Below are 27,886 nucleotides of genomic sequence, written 5' to 3'. Positions count from 1 at the left end.
ATGCCGGTTTGTACAGTATAGTGTAACGTTGTCGCGAGTCGAAAATTCTCTCTCTTGTTTTCGTATGTAGAACACGTCAGAGCAGCCGACATTTGTCCTGATCTTACGTTCATTGTGGACGGTATGCTATGAGTGAAGATGATACCCATCGTTATAAGTAAAAACAGCCTTGATCAAGAAGAAAGCGACCAGAGTCAACAGTCGGCAAATAAGTGTCCCGAAAGCTGAAATGTGGAAACAGGCGACTCAGCATAACTTTCGTTCTAAAAACAAAAACTGTTTATAAAGTTAAATACTTCGAAACATCCGGTATTATGATTTTATAAAATTCTGCAGGTCTTCGTCGCTTGCTAGAGATGGTACGTCAATTCCCTCTACATCACTGATCTTCATGCTTAGATTTTTAAAGAACTGAAATGCAAGTCCCTTAAAGATTTTATAATACTGGTGGGCATCCTATTCACTCATCTTATCTGTCCATAAATATTATAAAATTTATGTGCGGTTCTTATGTTCAATGAATACAATGTTACCTCATGGAATAATCCTTAGTTGCGGTTTTTAATAACACCGTTCATTCTGAATGACCACTACAATCGAACGAGAAACAGCACAGCCGGCCGACTAGAACTACCTCATGTGCACACTACTTACAGACCACTTTCTGTATGTTAGCTATAACACGTTACTTGTCTAATTCAGTATTACTCTAACAGGTGGTCGTATATTCAATGAGGGAAAAAATTTCACCTCTGTTGTATTAACTCATACGTATTGTTTATCATCTGTTATTGTCCGTCTCTAAAAGATGCTACCCACTATTACGTGAAATGAAAATTGAATTTACCCTTGTGAACTTTCTCTCATAAAAGAACTCTTCACGTAGAGGGAGGAGTTTCTGTCAGTTAAAGAAACGGACAGCTGTCGAGAGACTCAGAAAAGCTTTTACCAAGAAAAATATTAGTGGACGGAACAATGGAGGCTTTACGCTTCTGCTGGGGAAAACGTTTCTTAGCTTGAATAGTGCGGTATAATCATCGGAGCCGTAGCTAAGACGCTGAAGGAAACAAATATTAGGCAATGTAACACTCTTCCTTTCCGCATTGTTTTATCTCATTCTGTGCGACACTTCTCTTACAAACGACAAAATGCGGTAGCGCACCAATTGTGTTCAGCCGTGGCACCAAATAACCATCGTGAACCGTGTAATATTTCGTTCAGCGTTATTTGTAATCTTTTGTGAATTATTCATTGCAATAGCGGTATTAAATTATTCGCAAATCAAGTTTTGACGACTGTGCACTTTTGCAAGAATAGGGGTCAAAAATTACTACAGTTTACTGAAATTATTAAGTTTTAGAGTTAATTTTGATTATACTATATATACACTAAGGACAACTTCCACATGTACACATCCACTCGCTGTTATTTTGGAATGTTCTGTTAAAACAAAACTTCGAGTTTCATCATCAATTTCCGAGCGCAACAGTGAATATGCTCTGCATCACTCATCAGCTAACGTCAGATATGGTGAAAAGTTGCTTAGGAGAAATACGCTGGCTCAGGCATATACCGAACTTACCAGTCTGAAATCGTAGACCAGTTTCTATGTTCCATTAGACTGAATTAATTTTCTCATAAAATACAGTATTTGTATCGAAATTTATACGTTACCAAGAGACTAGGACGTACCAACAAACGGAAATTTCTTCAAATTAACGGTGAGATCGGAACAAACCATCTTAAGGTAATTATTGTAAAGTTAAAAGAAGAATACCCATAAGCCAAGATACTTACATAAAATGCATGTATCATCAGTAGAGATGTTCACAACCAAATAATCTTTTATAATGTAGTACTGTACTGGAGCTGAAAATGTCACTTCAAAAAGTCATACAGCCGGTGAAAACTGACTACATTACTCAAACTGCACACTCGACACGTTTCGGATGTACTTTAATTTTCAGGTATCTAAAATATAAGATGAGACAAAGTATATGAAAAAATGTAACAAGTATTAACAAAGTTCAAAAAAACCTTCCCACGCGAACAGAGGGTCATAGGATACGAGTGTTACTAGCTGTACAAGTAACATAAGCTGACAGGAAGACGGAGCGGAAAGGAAGACATGGTTGGCCACCAAATGGAAAGGGCTACGTAGTGGCGACATGGTCGTAATATTTTACAATGGGATACAAAAACGTCAAACTATTTTTACTAAGGTTACAGACTATATAGTAACAGTAAGTACCCAATGCACAAATTACAGTTGAAAATTTCGTGACTGATAAGGTGTATATGACTATACATAACGATCCATGGAAAAATGTTAGGCATCATGTAGCAAGGATGCAGGCAGCATGCAAAAAGTCGTATTCAGAACAATTTGTGCTGCCCAATATTGCAAAGATGACTATGATTCATTACTTACTGAAAACCGTAATCATTACACGGTAGCTCGTTTACAAAAGGTCAGATACGAACAGAACACAAATGGCTCTGAGTACTATGGAACTTAACATCTGTAGTCATCCGTCCCATAGAACTTAGAACTACTTAAACCTAACTAACCTAAGGACATCACACACATCCATGCCCGAGGCAGGATTCGAACCTGCGACCGTAGCGGCCACGCGGTTCCAGACTGAAGCGCCTAGAACCGCACGGCCACACACGCCGGACAACAGAACAGATATTGTTAGTAACAATAGTTAAATTATGTTTACGTGGTCAACACGTTGGTGTACAATAACAAATAGAAACTGTAATCCCCTGAAATGGACCGGTACATCTAAAAATTGATTGTGATAGCTGCATGTAATATGTGGTCACGACGTGGAGGAAAAAATAGAGAATTGTGAGATTGCAGAGGGGTGGGATGAAGGGGAAGTGTGGAAGAGGGGGGGGATGGGGGAAAGGGAAGATGGGGTTCAGTGGGAATCAAAGAAAACCATGGTATAAAGGATAGAATGAAAGATGATCTAATTTGGTATCTGCTCAGAACAGTTAACACATGCACTTTGCTGTTAATTCATTCACGTTACTCATATACTTTATTCTTCCTGTTGACGATTGTATTTTACTCTGATGTTCTGTCGCTGTATCTCCCTTACTTTAGAACCATGACCGTTTTAAGATGTTTGCATTGATGTAGATCTGTACCTGCTTTGGAAAGATCACGTAGGCACTTTGTAACTAATTATTTCACCTTACTCTGGTATTCGTTTTCTCTGTTGAAGTTTATGTTTTACTCTGTTGACTTTTCAGCTGCTATTCCTATTGTTTTCACTAACGTGCTTTGGCAGGTAGTTTTATGCGTTTAGTGTAGCATATTACCATGTAGTACTGCTGTATGCTATTCCGTTCTCCATATGCTTTTGCACATCACCGCTCTTGCATGCCCCCTTGCCTACCCCCCACCGCCTGGCAGCCCTTCCCTCATGCCAAACTTGTTTTTCTTCGACAATCATTGAACGTCATCTTCCCTTTCCCCTTCCCCCTCATCCACCCTCAGCCCTTCCACAATATACCCCTTCCGCAGTCTCATATCTATTTTATTCCTGCACGCCATGACCCCATGTTACCTTCACCTATCACAAGCAGTTTTTAGTTCAACCGGTCTCTTGTTCTACACCAGACGCGTTCACCAAGTAGAAGTAATTTAGTTACTGTTACTAAAAATATATGGCCTGTTCGTATAGTACTTTCACCTGCGCGCATATAAAGTCGTTTTCTGCTTACCTTGTAAAACACCTATCTTGAAATGATTATAGTTATCAGTTAGTAATGAATCTCAGTCGCTTTTTTATTAACTGACGCCACTCATTTCTCTGTGTACGATATGTCTGTGTACCGCCGGCATTGTATCTCCATGACGCCTATCATTTGGCCATGGTTTCTATACTTGGTCATAAACACCTTATCGCCGTTGTAGCCGAGCGGTTCTAGGAGCTTCGGTCGGGAACCGTGCTGCTGCTACGGTCACAGGTTCGAATCGTGCCTCGGGCATGGATGTGTGTGATGTCCTTAAGTTAGTTGGGTTGAAGTAGTTCTAAGTCTAGGGGACTGATGACCTCGGATATTAAGTCCCATAGTGGTTAGAGACATTTGATCCATAAATACCTCATAAGGCATGAAATTTGCAGTTGATATTTATACATTTCCTTTGTTTTGTTACTACGTAGTCTGTAAACTTTTTTTAAACGCCAGACATAACTCCCCTGGCGCCACCATGCAATCCTTGCCCTTTGGTGGCCAACGTAGTCATCCTTCCCCTCCTTCTTCCTACAACACCTATCAATGTCTCAACTTATGTTACATATACATCTAAAAACGCTCATATCCTATGACCCTCTATGCACTTGCGTAGGTTCTCAGCTATTGCATTTTGAAATTTGTTAGTGCTTGTTATACTTTTTAATATTCTGTGTAAATTTTGTTTTCATCTTACTTTTTAGATATTTGAAAATGCAAACAAATCCGAAAAGCTTCAAGTCCGCAATTTGAATAACAAAGTCGTTTTTCACTGTCTGAACGACTTTTTTGAAGTGACCTATTCGTCTTCAATACAGTACATTATAATATAAAAATGGCCGCCTACCTCCTACAAGAGTCTCAACTATATATAAAAAATTGCTGACAAGAATTAGGAATTTCAGTGTATTAACTATTAGCCTTACCAAAATTCTTCTTATCAACATATCGCGAGGTACAAAGTTGCAAGTAAACACATATAAGCCAAGAGTGAAAATAACTTAAGGTTGAAACAGTTGATGAGAGATCAACTTGATACAGCTGCTGTGTCTCATTGCATGTTCTAGCAGACGTTTTTATATTCCTAATTTCACTCAACGTCCCCACCGAATCCAGTGTAGTGTAAAATTTTCCTGCACAGGATAAGAGAACTTTGCTAGAGAGTAACAGATTTCAAACCAAGTCATATCCTGTATCAGTAATTGAATTACGAGTATCTTCCATTATGTGGCAAAGAAGTAAGGAATAGCAGATTAACTACATTGCAAACATTTTACACCTAGAAGGATTACGAAACTGTTGTGATGATCTGTATGGTTCTTGCTGAAGACAGCTTTGAATGCAAAAACGGCTGACAGTACATCTTCGTCAAAGTTTTCACGTGTCGCTGGTGTAAAATATCCTAAGCTCAAAACATAAGCTACCGTCTCTGTGTGTTGTTTTCGTTGGTAAGATAACGGGAAAATTAGGCCAGACTAGAAAATAATGTTTTCTAAATGAATACATATCATATAAAAGTATATGTATGTCTACTTGTACACTTGTTGGTATATATGTTCCACAGATTTAAACCAAACATGATACACACATCACTTACGGGTTACAGAGAATTTCTGTGGAGCCAAGAGCCACCTACCAATGTAGGAGGCGAGTGTGGGGATGAAAAGGTATTGTAGCTCCCGACTTGCGAATCCGCAGACTTCATTCATCCAGTATTTTAGAGTGAGAGCTCTTACTGATTTGCAAAAAACCTTACACATAATTTCAAATCTTCAAGCAGATTTTTCTCGCTGACAAGCCCCCACAAAATCATGAAAGAAAAAAAGTTTATAGTCTACAACATTTTCGCTGTTCGTACAGTACATCTGCCACATTTGCTACATCAGGCATGACGTTTTGATGTGTTACTTCTTACTGCTACCTGTGTTGGCGACACATTTTGCAGACAGTATTCACATACTCCACTGCAAAATTATATCATTGTACGACACATAGTTCAGGAGATATGACGTCATAAACAGTGAAATTCCTGAAAAATTAGGGCTTCATGCATGACATTTAAATACTATTTCTGTGCTACTAGCTCTATTCGCAATGCATTTAGAATACAATATCCACATGTGCCTCATATATCTACGAAATTATATCACTGTACGACACTTAGTTCAGAAGATATTACGTCATGTCTGAAAAATTCTCACATTATACATGACTTTTAATTTATTTCGTCTTTACTACTATATTCACAGACTATTTCGCAGACTGTATAAAAGGATGTCATTGAATGTACCTGCAACATTATATCATTGTAAGACAAATTGTTCAGGAGATGTGACGTCACAGCTATTTATCTGCGTTAAATCGAAACTACAGGACGAAATTCGCTACAGATATGTGTAAAATATATTAAATGCATGTACTAGTGCCACCGCAGTTCGATGTGTACCAAATGTGTTACACATATTAATATCAGGACAGAAAATCTGTGGGGGGATAGAAACAGCAGCTTCCTATTTTGGTAGGGGTGGTAACTTAGAGAGAGAAGGAGGGAGGAAAAGATTGAAAGAGAGGGGAAACAGGATATGGGCACAGATGTGAGGGAGAAGGAGATCGACGCAGTAAGGGGGAGAGGGAAATGGACAAAGAGGAGAAGATGGACTGAGAGAGGGGGAGAGGAGCAGATGGACAGAGAAAGAAAGAGGAAGATGCAGAGCGAGAGAGAGAGGGGAGAGGAGAATATGAACTGAGAGAGGCTAGTAGAGAAGATGTGGTTCAGGAAATAAGTAGGGAAATGGAATTGAAAATGGGCAGAGAGAGAGGGTAGGAGGATATGGACAGTGGGAGGAAGGAGTATCAGATCGACAGAGGGAATGGGGGAGATAGTGTGGGGTGGTAGAGATGGAAATAGAGAGGGGAGAAAGAGATGGATAAGGAGTAGGGCGAAGGTGAAGGACAGAGGGAGGGGGAACGAGGATATGAGGTAGTTGAATCGGAATAAATACGTATCAGGGCTTCCTGGGTACTCAGATATGGTTAAACAGAATTTTACCCCTCGGACTGGGCGTACTACACTAGTCTCCAAATTCCAACTTAGACTATGTGAACGAAGCAGACGAGTTATTTCCGCTACGAGGACAGAGTATTTGAGGTCATACGATTATCACACTGGTCTCGCATTCGGGAGGACGACGGTTCAATTCCGCGTCCGGCCATCCTGATTTAGGATTTCCGTGATTTCCCTAAATCGCTCCAGGCAAATGCCGGGATGTTTCCTTTCAAAAGGGCACGGCCGACTTCCTTCCCCGTTCTTCCCTCATCCGATGAGACCGATGACCTCGCTGTCTGGTCTCCTTCCCCGAACCAACCGACCAACCATACTATTATCTCTAGTCGACCACCTCTTACTGGTAACACTTTTTTGAGTGTATTAAATAATGTGCAGAACGAGTGCCCGCTGCGACCGCCGTCGCTGCAGCGCCCGGCTACGGCGACGCTGCTGGTGAGCTCCGGTGTGGGCGGCGGCGTCGGTGGCGGCGCCGGGACTGCGGGGGGCCGCGGGCCGGACGCGCCGGCGGCGTCTGCGGCGCCCGACGTGCTGGCGGCGGAGCTGGCCAAGCTCCGCAGCGCGCTCGACGAGGAGCGCCGCCTGCGCGGCGTCGCCGTCGCCGAGTTCCGCCAGCGCTGCGACGCGCTCGACCAGTGGAACAAGAAGCTGGTACAGGTGCTCGCCGCCTTCAAGGTGAGCCACGCAGCGCCACGCAACCCCTACCGTACGATACTAAGTCTCGGTGAAGGGCAGCGATTATTCTGCATAGCACCTACACACTCACGGATACGCTAATCGCGTAATCAGTGTATTTGAATTCACTTTACGTTTTTTCAATACCTTCACCATCTCCAGAATACGAAGTACATTGAATCAACAAAAAATTTGCGAAAATAAGTTAAATGTAAATCGAATATCATTATACTTGACTTGGAGAAATTTTCTGCCTCTAAGTGTATTCTGAGCTATCAGTTTACTACTATGTGCTGATTTTTTTTTTTTTTTAGTTGTTTAAATGTACACTGCAAACGCGACTGAATGCGTTCGACTGTTTCAGAGAAACTCACTGTAGGATAAACACTACATTATATTTATTTAATTTCAACTGTCATCCGTGCGAATGCAAATAGTTCACGAAACATTAATGTATAAAATATGAGGCATGTCCAGAAAGTATGTGAGTGTGCTGTGACGAAGATGAGCTGTGGCTTTTTGGCAATTGGCAACAGTAGGTTCTAGAGGCGATCCCCTGAGCAGAGCGAGCATCGGAGGAACACGGTAGTACGTAAACTCACTTTGTAGTGTCCAGTGGCGCGAAATATGTAGGTAAATGGTTCAAATGGCTCTGAGCACTATGGGACTTAACATCTATGGTCATCAGTCCCCTAGAACTTAGAACTACTTAAACGTAACTAACCTAAGGACAGCACACAACACCCAGCCATCACGAGGCAGAGAAAATCCCTGACCCCGCCGGGAATCGAACCCAGGAACCCGGGCGTGGGAAGCGAGAACGCTACCGCACGACCACGAGATGCGGGCATGTAGGTAAATAATCCCCCCAAGTGTGATCCGCTGTGATCCGCTTCCTGCCCGCAGAAGAATAACACCTGCCGAAATTTTTTCGTGAATCAAAACGGTTTACGGCGAAGGTGTTAGAAACGGAGGTAGTGTGTTTAAGTGGTGTACGGAACTTTTTGAAGGCAGGTCAAGTGTTCATGAGGAATACCGGAGTGGAAGGCCTCCCATTTTCACAGATCAGTTGGTGCTAAAAATTGAGGAAACTCAATGCAACTAGATGAAATTTCAGCGATGTTTCCACAGCTCTCCGGAACTCTCTTATACGAGACACAGAAACGTTGGGATTCCGTAAACTGTGCGCGTGATTGGTCCAAAACAGCTGCCAGCGCAGCACTAGAAGAATCGAGTCAGTAACACCCGTGAGCTTAATAAGCGACTTCAATTGGAAGGGTGGATTTTCTGAGCTCTGTTGTGACTGGAGATGAATCCTGGATGGCTCATTACACGCCTGAGACAAAAAAGACAGTCGTCACAGTGTTGTTACACCAACTTCCCAAGTGCTTCGGTAACGAAAAGGAACAATTCTGCCAAGGGAGGTGGGGACCATCAATGCACAACGGTTTTGCGAGAACCCATAAAACCTCAAAAGGAACAAAAGGAACCGAAAGAGGGGAATGTTGGGAAGAGGTGTGCACTTGTTGTATGACGACGTCCGTCCTCACACAACCATAGCTACCAAGCTGCTCTAGAACTCATTTGGTTGCGATGTTTTCAACCACCCTGCGTATTCCCCTGACATGGCGCCTGCAGATGATCATCTTCTCGTCACCCTGAGGGCAGACATAAGTGGAATTAAATTTTTAACCGACGAGCATGTGCAGAAACTGGTTCTGAAGTAGGGGAAAGGAATGATGCCACGGCCCACCACGTGAAATTAATGGGATATAGATTAAGGGAAAAACAGTCAAAAAGTGAACCAACACTAGTCTGTATTTTTTTCTAAATGATAGAAAAACTTGTACACTTACATTTTGAACATGCCTCCTTTTATCGAAATTTGTAGAATTTAACATAGTCCTTGGTCTCAAACATCTATATCTTTCGATATACAGTTAGTTTCTGCCTAAATGATCACCATCAGATGTGCTGTCTTAATAAACTAGTACATAAACCGTAAAAATCTTTCAGCCATGATAGACATCAGGAGAAAGTGTGAAACATAACGTCCATGTCGATGGTGACGCTACATAGTCGGCTATTATTGTGCAGTTTTATCTTTTGACGGCGGTTTTTTGCATAGATGCTTATTCACGTTTCATTTACTATAAGAGCGACCAGAAAGTTTCCGTTTGAGTGCGTTGCTGCAGCGTGAATGCAACCGACCATGACTGCTCAAAAAATGGCTCAAATGGCTCTGAGCACTATGGGACTTAACATCTATGGTCATCAGTCCCCTAGAACTAAGAACTACTTAAACCTAACTAACCTAAGGACATCACACAACACCCAGTCATCACGAGGCAGAGAAAATCCCTGACCCCGCCGGGAATCAAACCCGGGAATCCGGGCGTGGGAAGCGAGAACGCTACCGCACACCTACGAGCTGCGGACGCCATGACTGCGGTGCGATTGTATAGAAAGACCGACTTACAGACAAGGGGTTAGTCTGGCATTCGAACTGAAATTTAAAGTTTAGCAGGACTGAGATATTTGATAATTATATAGATTGATTATCAAATAAAAGAAAAATATTTTACATCCAAAGACTGATTTGAATTCTATGAAAGTTGAGCTCTGGACCATTACCTCCTTAACGGTGACTGTCACGTCCCATTAAATACTCTCGTGCTTGTAACCGTGGCTCGTACTAGGAATGATTCATGCATATGACACTTAAAGGTCGCTATCTCGTTGATACCCTGCAAGTCTAGTGCTACAGATGATTTCGTGACAAAAACAATAGTAACAAGAAGGCTCTGTTCTCTGCTTAATGAGGATATGGACTTTATCAATTTCTAGCCATGTGTCACCAGTACACAGTTTTATATTCGTTAATTTTTCACATTGTGCAAAGCTAATAGATTTCAGTTTTCATGACGGCATGCTGCATCTCGCATATACTCTATCAAAATGGACAGTAAGAAATACAAAATTTATTTTTAAGGTAAGGTACAATAGAAGTACGTTATAAAGATCCGTGATAAGTTTAGTGCTCACTTTCAAATTTGTACGATAATGCAGAGGGTTTCATTACCGTATCTATTCTGCGCCAACTAAGGTTTAACTTGATTCCAGTGCTATTGTCTTTAAAACATAAATGCCCCGTACGCTGTTAGAGAGTGGAATAGTAGAGATACTGTGTGAATGTGGTTCGATGAACACTCTGCCAGGCTCTTAAGTGTGAACTGCAGAAGAGTCGATTAGACCTAAATGTGAGAATGAATATCGCTACGAGGAAACATTTACTAGCCAAGATCGCATTCAATGCTATTTATTCTTGATGACCCGTTTCAACAGCTAAGACTGTCACCTTTTGATATTTTAAAAGCCTGTTGTTTTCCATCTTGTTCCACATTCCACACCGGCTTGTTAAAAATGTAAACAGGTATTTCACAGCGGAACAAAACGCATTACAAGATTTTTCCTTTGTAATATCAGAATAGTACATTCTTATTTGCTGAAACCGTTTATCAGGTATGAGTAACACTGTAATCTTGGCCATTAAAAGTTTCTTCAGAGCAAATACTGATAGCTCCTTGCCATTCCTAAAATTAACTCCGTCCAAAAAGGCCTCGAAGGGCTCAACGGTACCTGATGGAGCGCCGTGTCATCCTCAGGTGCGAGCCATCACTGAATATGCAGCACACCAACTCCAAGCCATTCTCAGTTCACGTGACCAGAACCGCTACTTTCTGTGAAGGAGCTCCTCAGTTGGACTCACAAGAGCTGAGTGCACCCCGCTTGACTGCACAACCCGGCAGGCGGCAGACTCGGAGCTCCCCACGTGCACAGTCGTTTTAAACGTAGTCACTGCCTCGCTGACAAACTGAAATTATGTTAAATGTAGCTATCAGAAGGACAATGAGAGATTCTTTTAACCAATTTTAAAGCAATATTTTATCAATAGATTCTAAAAATAACCCAATATTATATTTGGTCGTACGTAAAATATATGAATGCTACAATTAATTCAATATCTTCTCTTGCTGACAGTACGGTTAATGTAACTGACGATAAACACAAGGCCGAAATTCTAAACCTAGCTTTCAAGAACACGTTTACGGTAGAGGACTGCAGCACCATTCCCCCTTTCAATTATCGAACAAATGAAAGGATAGCTGACATAGCATTTAGAGTATCTGGGATTGTAAAACAGTTAAGATCCTTAGACGCCAGGAAGGCATCTGGCCCAGACGGTATCCCCGTAAGATTTCATGTTGACTATGCTACAAATATAGCACCATTCTTATCCATCATCTATCAGAGATCATTGGAACAGCGGAAAGTTCCACTGGACTGGAAGAAGACCCAGGTCATAGCAATCTATAAAAAAAGTACAAAATCGGATGCACGTAATTACCGGCCAATTTCCATGAGATCGATTTGTTGTAGAATCATGGAACATACTTTGTGTTCAGACATAATGAGAAGCTCATCTGCATAAACCAGCACCGTTTTAGGAAACATCGGTCATGCTAGACACAGCTGGCCCTCTTTGTGCATGATATACAACAGGCTCTAGATACCGGCTCCCAGGTTGATGCCATATTTCTCGGTTTTCGAAAGGCGTTCGACTCAGTTGCGCACTGTCACTTGCTACAAAAAGTGCGCGCTTACGGTCTATCCGATGACACATGCGATTGGATAGAAAGTTTTCTAACAGACAGGGAGCAGTACGTCGCCCTGAACGGGGTGACTTCAAGAGAAACAAGCGTAACTTCAGGTGTGCCCCAGGGCAGCGTAATAGGTCCTTTGCTTTTTACGATTTACATAAACGATCGGTTGATGGTATTGACAGCGCCCTTAGACTGTTTCGCGATCATGCTGTAATCTGCAGGAAAGTAGTATCACACGAAAGTTGTGAACAAATTAATGAGGATTTGCAGAAAATAAATGCGTGGTGTAATGACTGGCACTTATCTCTCGATATTAGCAAGTATAACCAACTGCGTATAACAAGGCGAAAATCCCCATTAATGTACGAGTATACAAAATAAATGCCCAGTCTTTGGAAGCGGTAACGTCCGTCAAGTATCTGAGTGTGACTATTCGAAATGATCTCAAATGGAAAGATCATATTACACAAGTAACGGGTAACGCGAAGTCTAGATTGCGGTTTATTAGTAGAATCCTGAAGCGATGCAGTCCTTCAACAAAGGAAATAGCTTACAATGCGCTAGTTCGTCGAGTCTTGGAGTATTGTTCGTCTGTATGGGACCCTTACCAATTGGGTCTGATTCAATAGATTGAGAAGGTCCAAAGAAGAGCGGCAAGATTCGTGACTGGTACATTCAGCCATCACGAGAGCGTTACAAATCTCATAGAAAGTTTGAAGTGGGACACACTTACAGATAGACGGCGCGCTAAACAGAAGGCGCTGCTCATTAAATTCCGAAATCTGATCTTCACTGAGGATGTAGAGCATATATTATAATTAGCACCAACTTTCAAATCGCGCTATGCTCACCATTCAAATACAAGGGAAATTAGAGTTCGTACTGAGGCGTTCAGACAGTCGTCTTTCCCTCGTGCGATCCGCGAGTGGAACAGAAAGGGGGGGGGGGAATATGACTCTGGCGTGAATTGTGCCCTCCGCCACACACCGCTTGGTGGCTAGAGGAGTAGATATGTAGATGCAGATGTGCTAGCCAAGCCCGACTGCTCTTAACTTAGGTGATCTGACGGGAACCTGTGTTACCACTGCTGCAAGGCCGTTGGCCCTTCCCGTGTCTAATTGTCAGAAATGTCAAACTAACTGCTGGTTAAGGACAGCCTACCTTAATGCTAGTGTCTGATTCGTTTACAAACAGTTTCTAATCCATTTTGAAACGAAAGTACTTGGCCTCCGCTCGTAGGACTCGCTGCGACGAGAGGCGGAGCAGTGGCGGCGTGACGCGGTGCTGGCGGCCGCGACGTCGGCCGCGGCCACCGCCAGCGCCGCCCCGCCGCTTGCCGCCCCCGCAGACGTGGAGGCGGCGAAGGCGGCGATGGGCGCCCTGGGCGAGCAGCTGGAGGCGGAGCGCGCGCAGCGGCTGCGCTCGGAGGGCGAGTACGACGAGCAGCTGGCCAGGCTCAGCGGCGCCGTGGCCACGGCCAGGGACCTGCACAGGTGAGGGGCGGCCGTGCCCGCTTCTGGCGGTGTAACGCACGCGACTGGAATTAACGCTATTCCACAGATAAGGCGGCATACACAAATGCAAGAAAACTGACATAAATAAAACAACTAGAGGACAAGTCATGCATCATTATGCTCAGATGTATCCGAAAGACCTGAATTGCGTTCCGCCCAATTTGCATTCATTATGTCCGCCTCCGTAGAGTAGCGATAGCGTTACCGCCTACTACGGAGGGGGCCCGGGTTCTATTCCCGGCAGGGGACTGGGTGTTGTGTGTCCATCATCATCATCATTGACTCGCAAGTCGCCGAAGTGGCATAAACTAAAAGGGGCTTACAATACGGCGGCCGAACTCCCCCCGAATGGGGCCTCCCGGTCAACTATACCATACGATCATTTCCAATATTTTTCCATGCATAACACCATTATACTATCATTACAGAAGGTGGGATTCCCTAGCCATCGATCGTTTCTCATTTATCCCTCTTACAAAAGTAGTAGTAGTGATGAAGTGTAGGCTGAAGTTCAAGACATTAGTCAGGAAGATTCAATACGCAAAGAAGTGGGATACGGAAGTACTAAGGAATGACGAGATACGTTTGAAGTTCTCTAACGCTATAGTTACAGCAATAAGGAGTAGCGCAGTAGGCAGTACAGTTGAAGAGGAATGGACATCTCTAAAAAGGGCCATCACAAAAGTTGAGAAGGAAAACGTAGGTACAAAGAAGGTAGCTGCGAAGAAACCATGGGTAACAGAAGAAATACTTCAGTTGATTGATGAAAGGAGGAAGTACAAACATGTTCCGGGAAAATCAGGAATACAGAAATACAAGTCGCTGAGGAATGAAATAAATAGGAAGTGCAGGGAAGCTAAGACGAAATGGCTGCAGGAAAAATGTGAATACATCGAAAAAGATATGATTGTCGGAAGGACAGACTCAGCATACAGGAAAGTCAAAACAACCTTTGGTGACATTAAAAGCAACGGTGGTAACATTAAGAGTGCAACAGGAATTCCACTGTTAAATGCAGAGGAGAGAGAAGATAGGTGGAAAGAATACATTGAAAGCCTCTATGAGGGTGAAGATTCGTCTGATGTGATAGAAGAAGAAACAGGAGTCGATTTAGAAGAGATAGGGGATCCAGTATTAGAATCGGAATTTAAAAGAGCTTTCGAGGACTTACGGTCAAATAAGGCAGAAGGGATAGATAACATTCCATCAGAATTTCAAAAATCATTGGGGGAAGTGGTAACAAAACGACTATTCACGTTGGTGTGTAGAATATATGAGTCTGGCGATATACCATCTGACTTTCGGAAAAGCATCATCCACACAATTCCGAAGACGGCAAGAGCTGACAAGTGCGAGAATTATCGCACAATTTGCTTAACTGCTCATGCATCGAACCTGCTTACAAGAATAATATACAGAAGAATGGAAAAGAAAATTGAGAATGCGCTAAGTGACGATCAGTTTGGCTTTAGGAAAAGTAAAGGGACGAGAGAGGCAATTCTGACGTTACGGCTAGTAGTGGAAGCAAGCCTAAAGAAAAATCAAAACCCTTTCATAGGATTTGTCGACCTAGAAAAAGCGTTCGACAATATAAAATGGTGCAAGCTGTTCCAGATTCTGAAAAAAAGTAGGGGTAAGCTATAGGGAGAGACGGGTCATATACAATATGTACAACAACCAAGAGGGAATAATAAGAGTGGACGATCAAGAACGAAGTGCTCGTATTAAGAAGGGTGTAAGACAAGGCTGTAGCCTTTCGCCCCTACTCTTCAATCTGTACATCGAGGAAGCAATGATGGAAATAAAAGAAAGGTTCAGGAGTGGAATTAAAATACAAGGTGAAAGTAAATCAATGATACGATTCGCTGATGACATTGCTATCCTGAGTGAAAGTGAAGAAGAATTAAATGATCTGCTGAACGTAATGAACAGTCTAATGATTACACAGTATGGTTTGAGAGTAAATCGGAGACAGTCGAAGGTAATGAGAAGTAGTAGAAATGAGAACAGCGAGAAACTTAACATCAGGACTGATGGTCACGAATTCAATGAAGTTAAGGAATTCTGCTACCTTGGCAGTAAAATAACCAATGACGGACGGAGCAAGGAGGACATCAAAAGCAGACTCGCTATGGCAAAAAAGGCATTTCTGGCCAAGAGAAGTCTACTAATATCAAATACTGGCCTTAATTTGAGGAAGAAATTTCTGAGGATGTACGTCTGGAGTACAGCATTGTATGGTAGTGAAACATGGACTGGGGGAAAACCGGAACAGAAGAGAATCGAAGCATTTGAGATGTGGTGCTATAGACGAATGTTGAAAATAAGGTAAGGAATGAGGAGGTTCTACGCAGAATCGGAGAGGAAAGGAATATGTGGAAAACACTGATAAGGAGAAGGGACAGGATGATAGGACATCTGCTAAGACATGAGGGAATGACTTCCATGGTACTAGAGGGATCTGTAGAGGGCAAAAACTGTAGAGAAAGACAGAGATTGGAATACGTCAAGCAAATAATTGAGGACGTAGGTTGCAAGTGCTACTCTGAGATGAAGAGGTTAGCACAGGAAAGGAATTTGTGGCGGGCCGCATCCAACCAGTCAGTAGACTGACGACCAAAAAAAAAAAAGGTTCAAAAGTTTCACAAGTTTCACATCCATATGGTGAGAAGGTGCCCAGAATCTCTAAAAACTCACTTGTCCTCTTTCGACAGGGCCTTGTATAAGGTCCATATAACGGAAGTCCTGGGCTGTGTGGGATGATGAGTTTTTATTCTGCATTTCAGCATTGGTATCAATTCAAGGAGCATCTGAACTCTAAGGTAGTGCTACAGGTTCGCTGAAGTTTCTAACAAAGAGAAATGTCATTCATTACGGAGGCACTATTAGATCTGTGGCAGTGTCGCGTATCTTGCAGCCATCTGTGGTGTGCAGTGATACTATTGGAAATTGGGTGTGAGAGAATTAGCACAGCTGATAAGAGAAGAAAACATTTTCGGTTTAATTTGTTTGGTGGAGACAGATTAGTTGTTTTGAAGTAGTGGGTTATGTGAAGCAGAATTTCGTCCAGCAAGTAAAGGAAAGGATTACAGTACTTCCTTTGCTGGTAGTGTTTTTTAAAGATGAGTGCATGTGCATCAAGTTCTGGCGTCTTATGCGGTGAGTTATCTTCGGTTTCTGTAAATCATAGATGCTTGTCAGTGTGTCTGAGTCATGAGTGCGTAGGAATGAGCGGTAGATCATCTGCATTATCTGAGTATTTCAAACATTCATGGGGGATGAGGACGTTGATGCAAGTGGGACGAATGGTTATTTGTGTAACAGCTCATTTTACGACTTATTGTCGTGAGGATTTTGGGAAATGATGGTGTTGCTTCGATCTGAGTAAGGCTGTACTACCGGTACACTTTAAAGTTGGCGTAACTATAATCATGGAATACTTTTGGGAGAGAAGGTACACGGGGTTGGGTTTGTTGGGACTGAGAATTAGACTGAGTAATGACTTACCTTCAGACGGCTCAAAGAACTTGCGTTTATACGTCCAAGGAGTTCGTCAGATGCTATGTACACGCTTTGTTGCTGTAGTCCTCAGTTCGAAAGCTGGTTTGATGCAACTCTCAGTTCTAGTGTATCCTGACCAACTCTCTTCATCTCTGTATATCTGTTGCGGCCTACGGCGATTTGAACCTGCTTATAGCGCCCGAGACTGGATCTCTCTCTTCAGAATTTTTACCCCATCACACTTCCCTCCACCTCCAAATCGAGGACTACTTCATGCCTCAGGATGTGTAATACCAACCGATCCCTTCTTTCAGTCATGTTCTGTCAAATATTTCTTTTTTCTGCAATTCGACTATCACCTCATTAGTTATTTGTTGTAGGCTATCTACGTAATCTTTAAGATTCCTCTATAGTATCAAATTGAGAAAGCTTCTGTTGTCTTCCTGACTGTACCATTTACTGTCCATTTTCCGGCCTCGTTTAAGGTTATGCTTCGAATACCCTAAATAAAGGACTTCCCTATTGGAGTGTAGTGAAGTAAGGATTTAAGTCAGACTTCATCCCCAGACTTAAGTAGAGATCATTCCATTATCCTTGTTTCACTTTTGTTGTAGTTCATCTTATAACTTATTTTCAAGATGCTACCCATTCCACTGAAATCTTCTTCCAAATCCCATGTCGTCTCTGAGAGAATGACAGTGTCATCGACAAACCTGAGATCCTTTATTTCTTTACCCTGAAACGTAATTCCCCTTCCACATATGTTCTTTCTCAATGTAAAAACTGAATGGATTTCGGAATAGGCTAGAAGCACCCTCTTCTCATCTATTGCGTCCCTTTTATGTCCTTTTCTGCCCCCCTGGTTTCTGAACAAGTTGTAAGTAACATTATGATCCCTGCATTTTATGCCTGCTACCTTAAGAATTTCGAAGAGTAAAGTACAGTCAAAAACTTCTTCTTAGTCTACAAATGCTAATAAAGTAAGTTTTCGTTTCTTCGTCTTTTATATCTTAGGAACCGTATATCCTAGAGTGTGCTATGTTTCTCCAGAATCATGCAGGACTTCCCCGAGGTCGGCTTAGAAGTGGACTGCTCAATTGCAGTCTCATTTCTTGCGCACATTGTACGTGCTCATGTTTAATCACGAGTTGTCTGGCAATGCTTTAGATTACTCGAAATAAGCTCTTTGAGCAATCTCTTTGTATCTCCACTGTTGCATTTTGTATCTTTTGAGTTCGGCTTAGGTCATCAGCCAATTGAAATCGTTCGCGGTTTTTGGATCCCCGTCCGTGTACCAATACTTGTCAAGTTAGCTTCTGTTGAATCTGAGAGGCAGCTGGCTTTGTCTGGCGTCGCTGCGAGCCGGTCCAGAGACTGTTATGGTCAAGAAACTGAGTGAGATACTTTCAGCTGCTTTCCGTGGAGCATATTAGGCGAGTCCGTAGATTATTTCAGAAGTACATTCTAAATACCAGCACAGATAATTGCAATCATTTCCTATTCATATTGTAGTTTATATCCTTCCAAACGCTGAAATGGAAGCACACAAGCTGCTCACTTCTCCTCAAATAGAGGCTGATTATACAGGGTGGTCCTTTGATAGTGACTGGGCCGAATATCTCACGAAATAAGCATCAAACGAAAAAACTGCAAAGAACGGAACTCGTCTAGCTTGAAGGGGGAAACCAGATGGCGCTACGGTCGGCCCGCTAGATGGCACTGACATAGGTGAATCGGATATCAACTACGTTTTTTTAAATAGGAACACCCATTTTTATTACATATTTGTGTAGTACGTAATGAAATGTGAATGTTTTAATTGGAGCACTTTTTTCGCTTTGTGATAGATGGCGTTGTAATAGTCACCAACGTATAAGTACGTGATATCACGTAACATTCCGCCAGTGCGGACGGTATTTTCTTCGTGATACATTACCGGTGTTAAAATGGACTGTTCACCAATTGCGGAAAAGGTCGACATCGTGTTGATGTATGGATACTGTGATCGAAATGCCCAACGGGCGTGTGGTATGTATGCTGCTCGGTATCCTGGACGAAATCATCCAAGTGTTTGGACCGTTCGCCGGATAGTTACGCTATTTAAGGAAACAGGAAAAGTTCAGTCACGTGTCAAACGTCAATCACGACCTACAACTGGTGATGATGCACAAGTAGGTGTTTTAGCTGCTGTCGCGGCTAATCCGCACATCAGTAGCAGACAAACTGTGCGACAATCGAGAATCTCAAAAAGGTCGGTGTTGAGAATGCTACCTTATTTCTATGCACCAGGAATTGCATGGCGACGACTTTGAATGTCGTGTACAGTTCTGCCACTGGGCACAAGAGAAATTACGGGAAGATGACAGATTCCTTGCACGCGTTCTGTTTAGCGACGAAGCGTCATTCACCAACAATGGTAACGTAAACCAGCATAATATGCACTATTGGGCAACGGAAAATCCACGATGGCTGCGACAAGTGGTACATCAGCGACCTTGGCGGGTTAATGTATGGTGCGGCATTATGGGAGGAAGGATAATTGGCCCCCATTTTATCGATGAAATCTAAATGGTGCAATGTATGCTGATTTCCTACGTAATGTTCTACCGTTGTTACTACAAGATGTTTCACTGTATGACAGAATGGCGATGTACTTCCAACACGATGGATGTCCGGCACATTGCTCGCGTGCGTTTGAAGCGGTATTGAATAGCATATTTCATGACGGGTGGATTGGTCGTCGAAGCACCATACCATGGCCCGCACGTTCACCGGATCTGACGTCCCCGGATTTCTTTCTGTGGTGAAAGTTGAAGGATATTTGCTATCGTGATCCACCGACAACGCCTGACAACATGCGTCAGCGCATTGGCAATGCATGTGTGAATATTGCGGAAGACGAACTGCTCGCTGTTGAGAGGAATGTCATTACACGTATTGCCACAAGCATTGAGGTTGACGGACATCATTTTGAGCATTTATTGCATTAATGTGGTTAAAAAATGGCTCTGAGCACTATGCGACTTAACTTCTGAGGTCATCAGTCGCCTATAACTTAGAATTAATTAAACCTAGCTAACCTAAGGACATCACACACATCCATGCCCGAGGCAGGATTCGAACCTGCGACCGTAGCGGTCGCTCGGTTCCAGACTGTAGCGCCTAGAACCGCACGGCCACTCCGGCCGGCATTAATGTGGTATTTACAGGTAATCACGTTGTAACAGCATGCGTTCTCAGAACTGTTAAGTTCACAAAGGTACATGTATCACATTGGAACAACCGAAAAAAAATGTTCCAACGTACCTACGTTCTGTATTTTAATTTAAAAAACCTACCTCGTACCAATTGTTCGTCTAAAATTGTGAGCCATATGTTTGTGACTATTACAGCGCCATCTATCACAAAATGAAAAAAGTGGTCCAACTAAAACATTCATATTTCTTTACGTACTACACAAATATGTAATTAAAAATCGGTGTTCCTATTTAAAAAAACTCAGTTGATATAAGTTTGACCTATGGCAGCGCCATGTAGCGGGCCAACCATATCGCCATCTGGTTTCCCCCTTCAAGCTATACAAGTTTCGTTCTTTGTAGTTTTTTTCGTTTGACGCTTATTTCGTGAGATATTTGGCCCGGTCACGATCAATGGACCACCCTGTATAATCGAGTATTATCTTTTGAATCTGACGCACTATAGATTCAAAATTATCAACCACTCCTGAATTATCAAGGAGTTAGCTGTATCTGACAATGTCAGGAAGAGAAAGCGATCAATATCTTAAAATTTATCTTTTTTTAAATTTTTAATAATTGATTATATCGGGCAGAGAATAAAAAATTAAAATGTGATTACTAGTTACAGTTGACAAGTTTTACAAAGCACCCATCTTCAGATCTCAGAAAACGCTAAGAATAGAAAATTGTCGTGAGTTAAACCTCGAACTTATAAATTTCTGAAAGTAAGGAAATAAAAGCAACAACGTGCCACTCATGGTGAAACGTGTCTCAGCGTATTGCGTACTGATTACCCCGCATCGTCTACATAGCTGGCAGCTTCGTAATACCTTTCACCCTGTACATAATTGTTTCTCTTGTTTCTACAGGCTTTGAAATAGCTGACTTCACCTTGTTGGCTTATGTTGGCTTATTTAGCTTTTTATTGGAGGTGTTATCAAACGGGCGTGGCATGTTTTACACATTACCTCTTTGGTGTAGTTTTGTTAATTTATTTGCAGTCCGTGCTTACCTCACAGTCACTTCTGTTGTCTTAAAATAGTTCCCAGCTATATAAACGATGCAGGGTTATCAATACGGTATACGCTGAGATCCATTTTACCATGAATGGCACCTTGTTACCTTCATTTATTTCCTCACTGTGAGGCTCCTGTAAGCTCGAAGTTTAACTCACACAATTTACCTTAAGACAATGTTCTATTCCTTGCTTGTTTCCAGGTTTGAAGACGGTTGGTCTGTCAACTAAAACTAGTCTTCGCATTTTAATGGTGTATACAATACGTGATGCAGGCATTTATTAAAAAATTAAGAAATTTATGAAAGACTTATGGCTCTGTTTGAAGCTGTCCTTTGAGAGCATATGTTTCCATGTACTTCTTGCGAAAATCTAATTTGTATCTGCTACTTTGGGGACAAACTTGACATGAAAATCAGTTGCATTCTCATGAAAACGAAGTGCGCGCATATTTGCAGTATTTTTCTCTGAATTATTTCGTCCTCACCAAACCATTTCATTTATTACTTTTACTCAATGCAGCTATATGCTACCACTCTGCCACATTGTACAAACTTGTTGCCACTGGCTTTGTCATGTAAATGCTGAAACAGTTAATTAAATTGATTAGGTTCTACAGCTGCAATCCATTAGCAATAAATACTGTTTTTCATAGAGTTATGTTTCAGGTGGGCAATCGTAAATGGTAGGCTGGGCTACTGCTCTAGAAGACTGCTAACGTCTGAATGCTGTGTTTAGTGAGCTGACATACTACCGAACCGTGGCATTGTAGTGTATGTGACAGTGAGGGGCTCTGTGGCAGCTGTGTTCTGGTCCCAGTGGGTCAACAAAGTATTGGTATAATTACTCATAAATGTCTAGATTTAGAGAATACAGATAAGAGGGAAACGTCCTCATTTGCACTACTTCGAGTTCTAAGCCAACAGCGAACACACTATAATAGAGTAGGGTAGTGTTGAATTTTCAGTGTCTGTGTAGCTTGATGCAGTGTTCCTCGGACATACATGCAAGTCCCAACGAACAGAAATTATTGATGATTGACAGCTATATTAAGCTATGAAATTCATTCGCTACAATTGTACAACAGCTGTACAATGTGTTAGAAACCATGAAAATTTGTGACAGACCAGAACTCGAACCCGGATTTTCAGTTTTACGTGGACAGTCGCCTTAACTGCCTCGGCCATCCCAGCAGTCCTTCATGAACGACCCAAACTTCCATATGTCTTACTGCCTACAGACCCACAGTGCTCGCATACGAACCGTATGATTCGCGCACAGGGAGAGACAGTGTTTTGCTCATCACATTGCCTTGCTTTGGAATTAAATACGGTAGTGTAGTCTCTGTAGTTTACGGTGTCTGTATGGCTTTAGATGTTGACAAAGATATTTGAACTGTGACTAGATACTATATTTATCCATGAGGTTTGTGATCATCGTATGCGTCACCATAAATATTGCATACATTTTAAACATAAAAGTTTGTTCCATACGTTTAGTGTAAGATGTGTGTACCACAGATCTGATATGACAATGCTACTAAAGCGAACGCGTAATCAGGAGCAATAATAACAATAAAAAACAAATGCAGCAACCGAGACACGAATGCATTTCGAGCCACCCATGCTCGCAGACTCGCTGAAAGACTTTTTGTCTAAATTAATGACAAACGCGTTAATTTATTGCAATATACAGTACTGGCCATTACAATTGCTACACCACGAAGATGACGTGCAACAGACGTGAAATTTAACCGACAGGAAGAAAATGCTGTGATATTCAGATGATTTGCTTTTCAGAGCATTCACACAAGGTTGGCGCCGGTGGCGACACCTACAGCGTGCTGACATGAGGAAAGTTTCCAACCAATTTCTCATACACAAACACCATTTGACCGGCGTTGTCTGGTGAAACGTTGTTGTGATCTCTCGTGTAAGGAGGAGAAATGTGTACGATCACGTTTCCGATTTTGATAAAAGTCGGATTGTAGCCTATCGCGATTGCGGTTTATCGTATCGCGATATTGCTGCTCGCGTTGGTCGAGATCCAATGACTGTTACAGAATATGGAATCCGAGGGTTCAGGAGGGTAATACGGAACGCCGTGCTGGTTCCCAACGGCCTCGTATCACTAGCAGTCGAGATGACAGGCATCTTATCCGCATGGCTGTAACGGATGGTGCAGCCACGTCTCGATCCCTGAGTCAAAGCATGTGGCCGTTTATAAGACAACAACAATGTGCACGAACAGTTCGACGACGTTTGCAGCAGCATGGACTGTCAGCTCGGAGACCATGGCTGCGGTTACCCTTGACGCTGCATCATAGACAGGAGCGCCAGCGATGGTGTACTCAACGACGAACGTGGGTGCACGAATGGGTGCCATCGGTTACACGTCTCGGTCACCTCCTGTTCGCATTGACGGCATTTTGAACAGTGGACGTTACATTTCCGATGTGTTACGAGCCGTGGCTCTACCCTTCATTCGATCCCTGCGAAACATTACATTTCAGCAGGCTAATGCACGACCGCATGTTGCAGGTCCTGTACGGGCCTTTCTGGATACAGAAAATGTTCGACGGCTTCCCCGTCCAGCACATTCTCCACATCTCTCACCAATTGAAAACGTCTGGTCAATGGTGGCCGAGCAACTGGCTCGTCACAATAAGCCAGTCACTACTCTTGATGAACTGTGGTATCGTGTTGAAGCTGCATGGGCAGCTGTACCTGTACATGCCATCTAAGCTCTGTTCGACTCAATTCCCAGGCGTATCAAGCCCGTTATTACGGCCAGTGATGGTTGTTCTGGGTACTGATTTCTCAGGATCTATGCACCCAAATTGCGTGAAAATGTAATCACATGTGAGTCCTAGTGTAATATATTTGCCCTATGAATACCCATTTATCATCTGCATTTCTTCTTCGTGTAGCAATTTTAATGGCCAGTAGTGTATCTAGATGCTCATAGTAGAAGTTGCCTTTGTATCACACATACACAAACATCTTACAAGCTTCTGTCAGTGTTTTCAACCTTCTGTAAATAATTCGTGCCTAGTTTCTACCTGTCGAGAATTAGTATAGTTGTAAATTCTTACAACGAGGACCAGTAGGATGAGTGTGAACCTGCACATATATCCGAACAGAAGCAGCCAAAGTAAAGCTTTACGGCACCTTGGTAAATGTGGTAATGTTGCAGCGCGCTGGAGGAGCGCTACACGGAGTTGGTGTCGTCGTGCGAGCGCCTGACGCTGGAAGTGGAGGAGCTGGCCCGCTCCCAGCTGCTGGAGGGCGACGCCTGGAGGGCCGAGGTGCGAGGAGAGCGCCGCCTCGGCGCAGAGAGGGCAGACGCCCTGCGACAGGTGCGTGCCCACTGCATGCTGGTGACTGCTCGCATGCTCAAAACTCTCTTTTTCATGAATGAAAGGTAGCACGAATTACACTTCATAATTGTTCCGATTGTAGTCATCAGTCCTCACTTCATCCGACATTTTATTTCATCACGTACATCTCTTTACGTTCTCATTCTACATCTACATTTACATGACTACACTGCAGTTCACCTGGCAAAGGGATCATCGAACCATCTTCACCCTGTTACCAATGTTAATGAACTGTCTCACAGGTGTAATGCTGAAGAATTTCTTGTGTGGCAGTTTTTGCCAAATTGTCTCGTTATCTTTTTATAATTTAATGATCTTAGCGCGAGCTGCTTCACTCACGTAACTCTATGGCCTGCAGAGAATGTTTTTGTTCTTTGTTTTAACCAAATTTATGTTGTTCACAAATTGCAACATCCTCTGAGCTTTTCAAGCTAATGAAGTCCATAAAAGCATCGTCTTTTCTGAATGTACTTGGGACCAAACACTAGCTGGAGTTTAAAGTTTTTTTTAACCATACCTTTTGCATTCTTGTGTAGATATTTCCATAGCAGCTTTAATCCCCTAAAAATATTTATTTATATCTAAACAGGAAGTGAAACACCGAATTCATAAATTTAGCTTTAAATTTTTTTAATGTAACGAAATGTTTTCGTAAAAATTTTCATTCCCAATTGTAATCGCTTAGGGTTTGAATTTCCAGAAACACTGAAATTTGCATTCTTTTATTTCTAACCGAGAAGTCAAGTAACACGTGTCATCGATGGAACCTGAAAAATCTCTTAATATATCTTCAGTTATTATTCATTATCAAAACAAACTTTCACGCTTGATTTCCCCTTTTAGTGGTTGAATTTCCAAAAATGTTGAATAAAATTCCAGTTTTTGTAGTTCTAACTTCAAAATTCCCTTAATCTTCTACTTACTTTTTCATAATTTATATCACCCCCTTCGGGGTGGAATTTCGGACTATTCCTTCTTAAACGTCGCCTACACTATAGGATCCACACCGTCTCCAAACTTCAACTTTCTATCCTCATCGGTTTGGCTGGGTGATGATGAGTCAGTGAATCTGTCCGACCCTATTTCATCCCTTTAAGGTTGGAAAACCAGGTTTTCCAAGGACAGAGAAATACTTATTCTTTCGTCTCTAACCGAGAAGCCAAACGCCAATTTTCAAAGATTTAGCTAGCATGATGAAATATTTCCATTAAACTTTCATCCCCTGTTTCACCCCTATAGGGTTTGAATTTCCAAAAACAGTGAAACATCTATTTTTTTTTAATTTGCAACCGAGAAGTCAAATGCGGATGTTCATAAATGTGACTTTAAAATACTTTACTAGTTCTTTAATAATAACATATTTTCAAAAAAGGCCTTCGACCATTATTTCATCCCCATAGGGTTAAATTTCCAAAAATTTTGAAACTTATTTCTTCTTTTTTTTGTGTCCGAGAAACCAAATACGAATTTCCGTAGGTCTACCTTCAAAATTTCTTAATAGTGACCTTTTTCAAAAAACCCTTCATCCCCCATTTCACCCCCTTAGGGCTGGAATATCGAAAAATACCTTCTTAAACAACGCCTACAGTGTAAAATTGAAACTTCCACCAACTTTCAAATTTCGATCCTTAGCGGTTTTGGGTGGGCGATGATGAGCCAGTGAGTCAGAACACTGACGTGTATATGCAGAGATACGCAGATCGCAGAAATCAGTCATGTCACGTCGCTAACACTGCATGACAGCTGAAAGCAATGTTCATCGCTGCCAATGACTGCAATTCTAATTATTTCAAAATCTGCTATCCTCTCGGTAACTGGTGATATTCCGCACCCTTGGGGTTTTTACCTGGCTCACGAAAGTCAAGTTTTCACGCAGGGAATGGAATAGTCATAAAGTTTATATAATTGCGTAGGCCTCCACGGCCAGAGTTGTCATAAAATTCTGTGAGAATCACAACGCGTCGTAATGTAAACAACTATACCGAAGAAACGAACATTTTGACCACGGTTCCAGTGGCCTTTTCCTGCATCTACTCGTGTGCTTTGTCTGTGTGGAGTTACTTGAATGTTGTTATTACTGCTCATTAGAGTGTCATTATTGTTCACTGAGCATTACGTTACGCCACAATTTTAAAGTTAGTTGTTACGATTGCTCTCTTGAGGTGGGGGAAGAAGGAAATTTTGCAAATTTGTGGTAAGGTCTTATGGGACCAAACTGCGTAGGTCATCGGTCCCTAAGCCTGCACACTACTTAGTCTAACTTAAACTAACTTACGCTATGGACAACACATACAGCCCTGCCTGAGGGAGCACTCGAACCTCCGAGGAGGAGGGGGGAGGGGGGGGGGGAGGAGCCGTACGGACCGTGACAAGGCGCCTCAGTCCGCGCGGGAGAAGGAATTTCATTATAATGGATAGCTACGGTGGAGAGAGTGGGGATCACTGTTGCCTATTACCTCTTATATTGTTTCCTACGACTGATGGTCTACATCTACATCTACATCCATACTCCGCAAGCCACCTGACGGTGTGTGACGGAGGGTACCTTGAGTACCTCTATCAGTTCTCCTTTCTATTCCAGTCTCGTATTGTTCGTGGAAAGAAGGATAGTCGGTATGCCTCTGTGTGGGCTGTAATCTCTCTGATTTTATCCTCATGGTCTCTTCGCGAGATATAAGTAGGAGGGAGCAATATACTGCTTGACTCTTGGGTGAAGGTATGTTCTCGAAACTTTGACTAAAGCCCGTACCGAGCTACTGAGCGTCTCTCCTGCAGAGTCTTCCACTGGAGTTTATCTATCATCTCCGTAACGCTTTCGCGATTACTAAATGATCCTGTAACGAAGCGCGCTGCTCTCCGTTGGATCTTCTCTATAACCCTATCTGGTACGGATCCCACACTGCTGACCAGTTTTCAAGCAGTGGGCGAACAAGCGTACTGTAACCTACTTCCTTTGTTTTCGGATTGCATTTCCTTACGATTCTTCCAATGAATCTCAGTCTGGCATCTGCTTTACCGACGATTAACATTATATGATCATTCCATTTTAAATCATTCCTAATGCGTACTCCCAGATAATTTA

General features: G+C 42.4%; 1 protein-coding gene across 1 annotated transcript in view; it reads left to right on the top strand.

Annotated features, from left to right (window-relative positions):
* Positions 1–27,886, top strand: part of LOC126095503 (TNF receptor-associated factor 3) — an 86,832-nt gene continuing 58,946 nt past the window's right edge. The window contains exons 1-5 of the mRNA XM_049910290.1: positions 1–6; positions 7,196–7,252; positions 7,361–7,492; positions 13,396–13,649; positions 24,621–24,783. Of these exons, the coding sequence (XP_049766247.1) occupies positions 1–6; positions 7,196–7,252; positions 7,361–7,492; positions 13,396–13,649; positions 24,621–24,783 (612 nt within the window). The remainder of the gene's footprint in view (positions 7–7,195; positions 7,253–7,360; positions 7,493–13,395; positions 13,650–24,620; positions 24,784–27,886) is intronic.

The sequence above is a fragment of the Schistocerca cancellata genome, chromosome 8 (genome assembly GCF_023864275.1).
Source record: "Schistocerca cancellata isolate TAMUIC-IGC-003103 chromosome 8, iqSchCanc2.1, whole genome shotgun sequence".
Classification (NCBI taxonomy): domain Eukaryota; kingdom Metazoa; phylum Arthropoda; class Insecta; order Orthoptera; family Acrididae; genus Schistocerca; species Schistocerca cancellata.
This window is presented reverse-complemented; position numbering and strand designations above follow the sequence as displayed.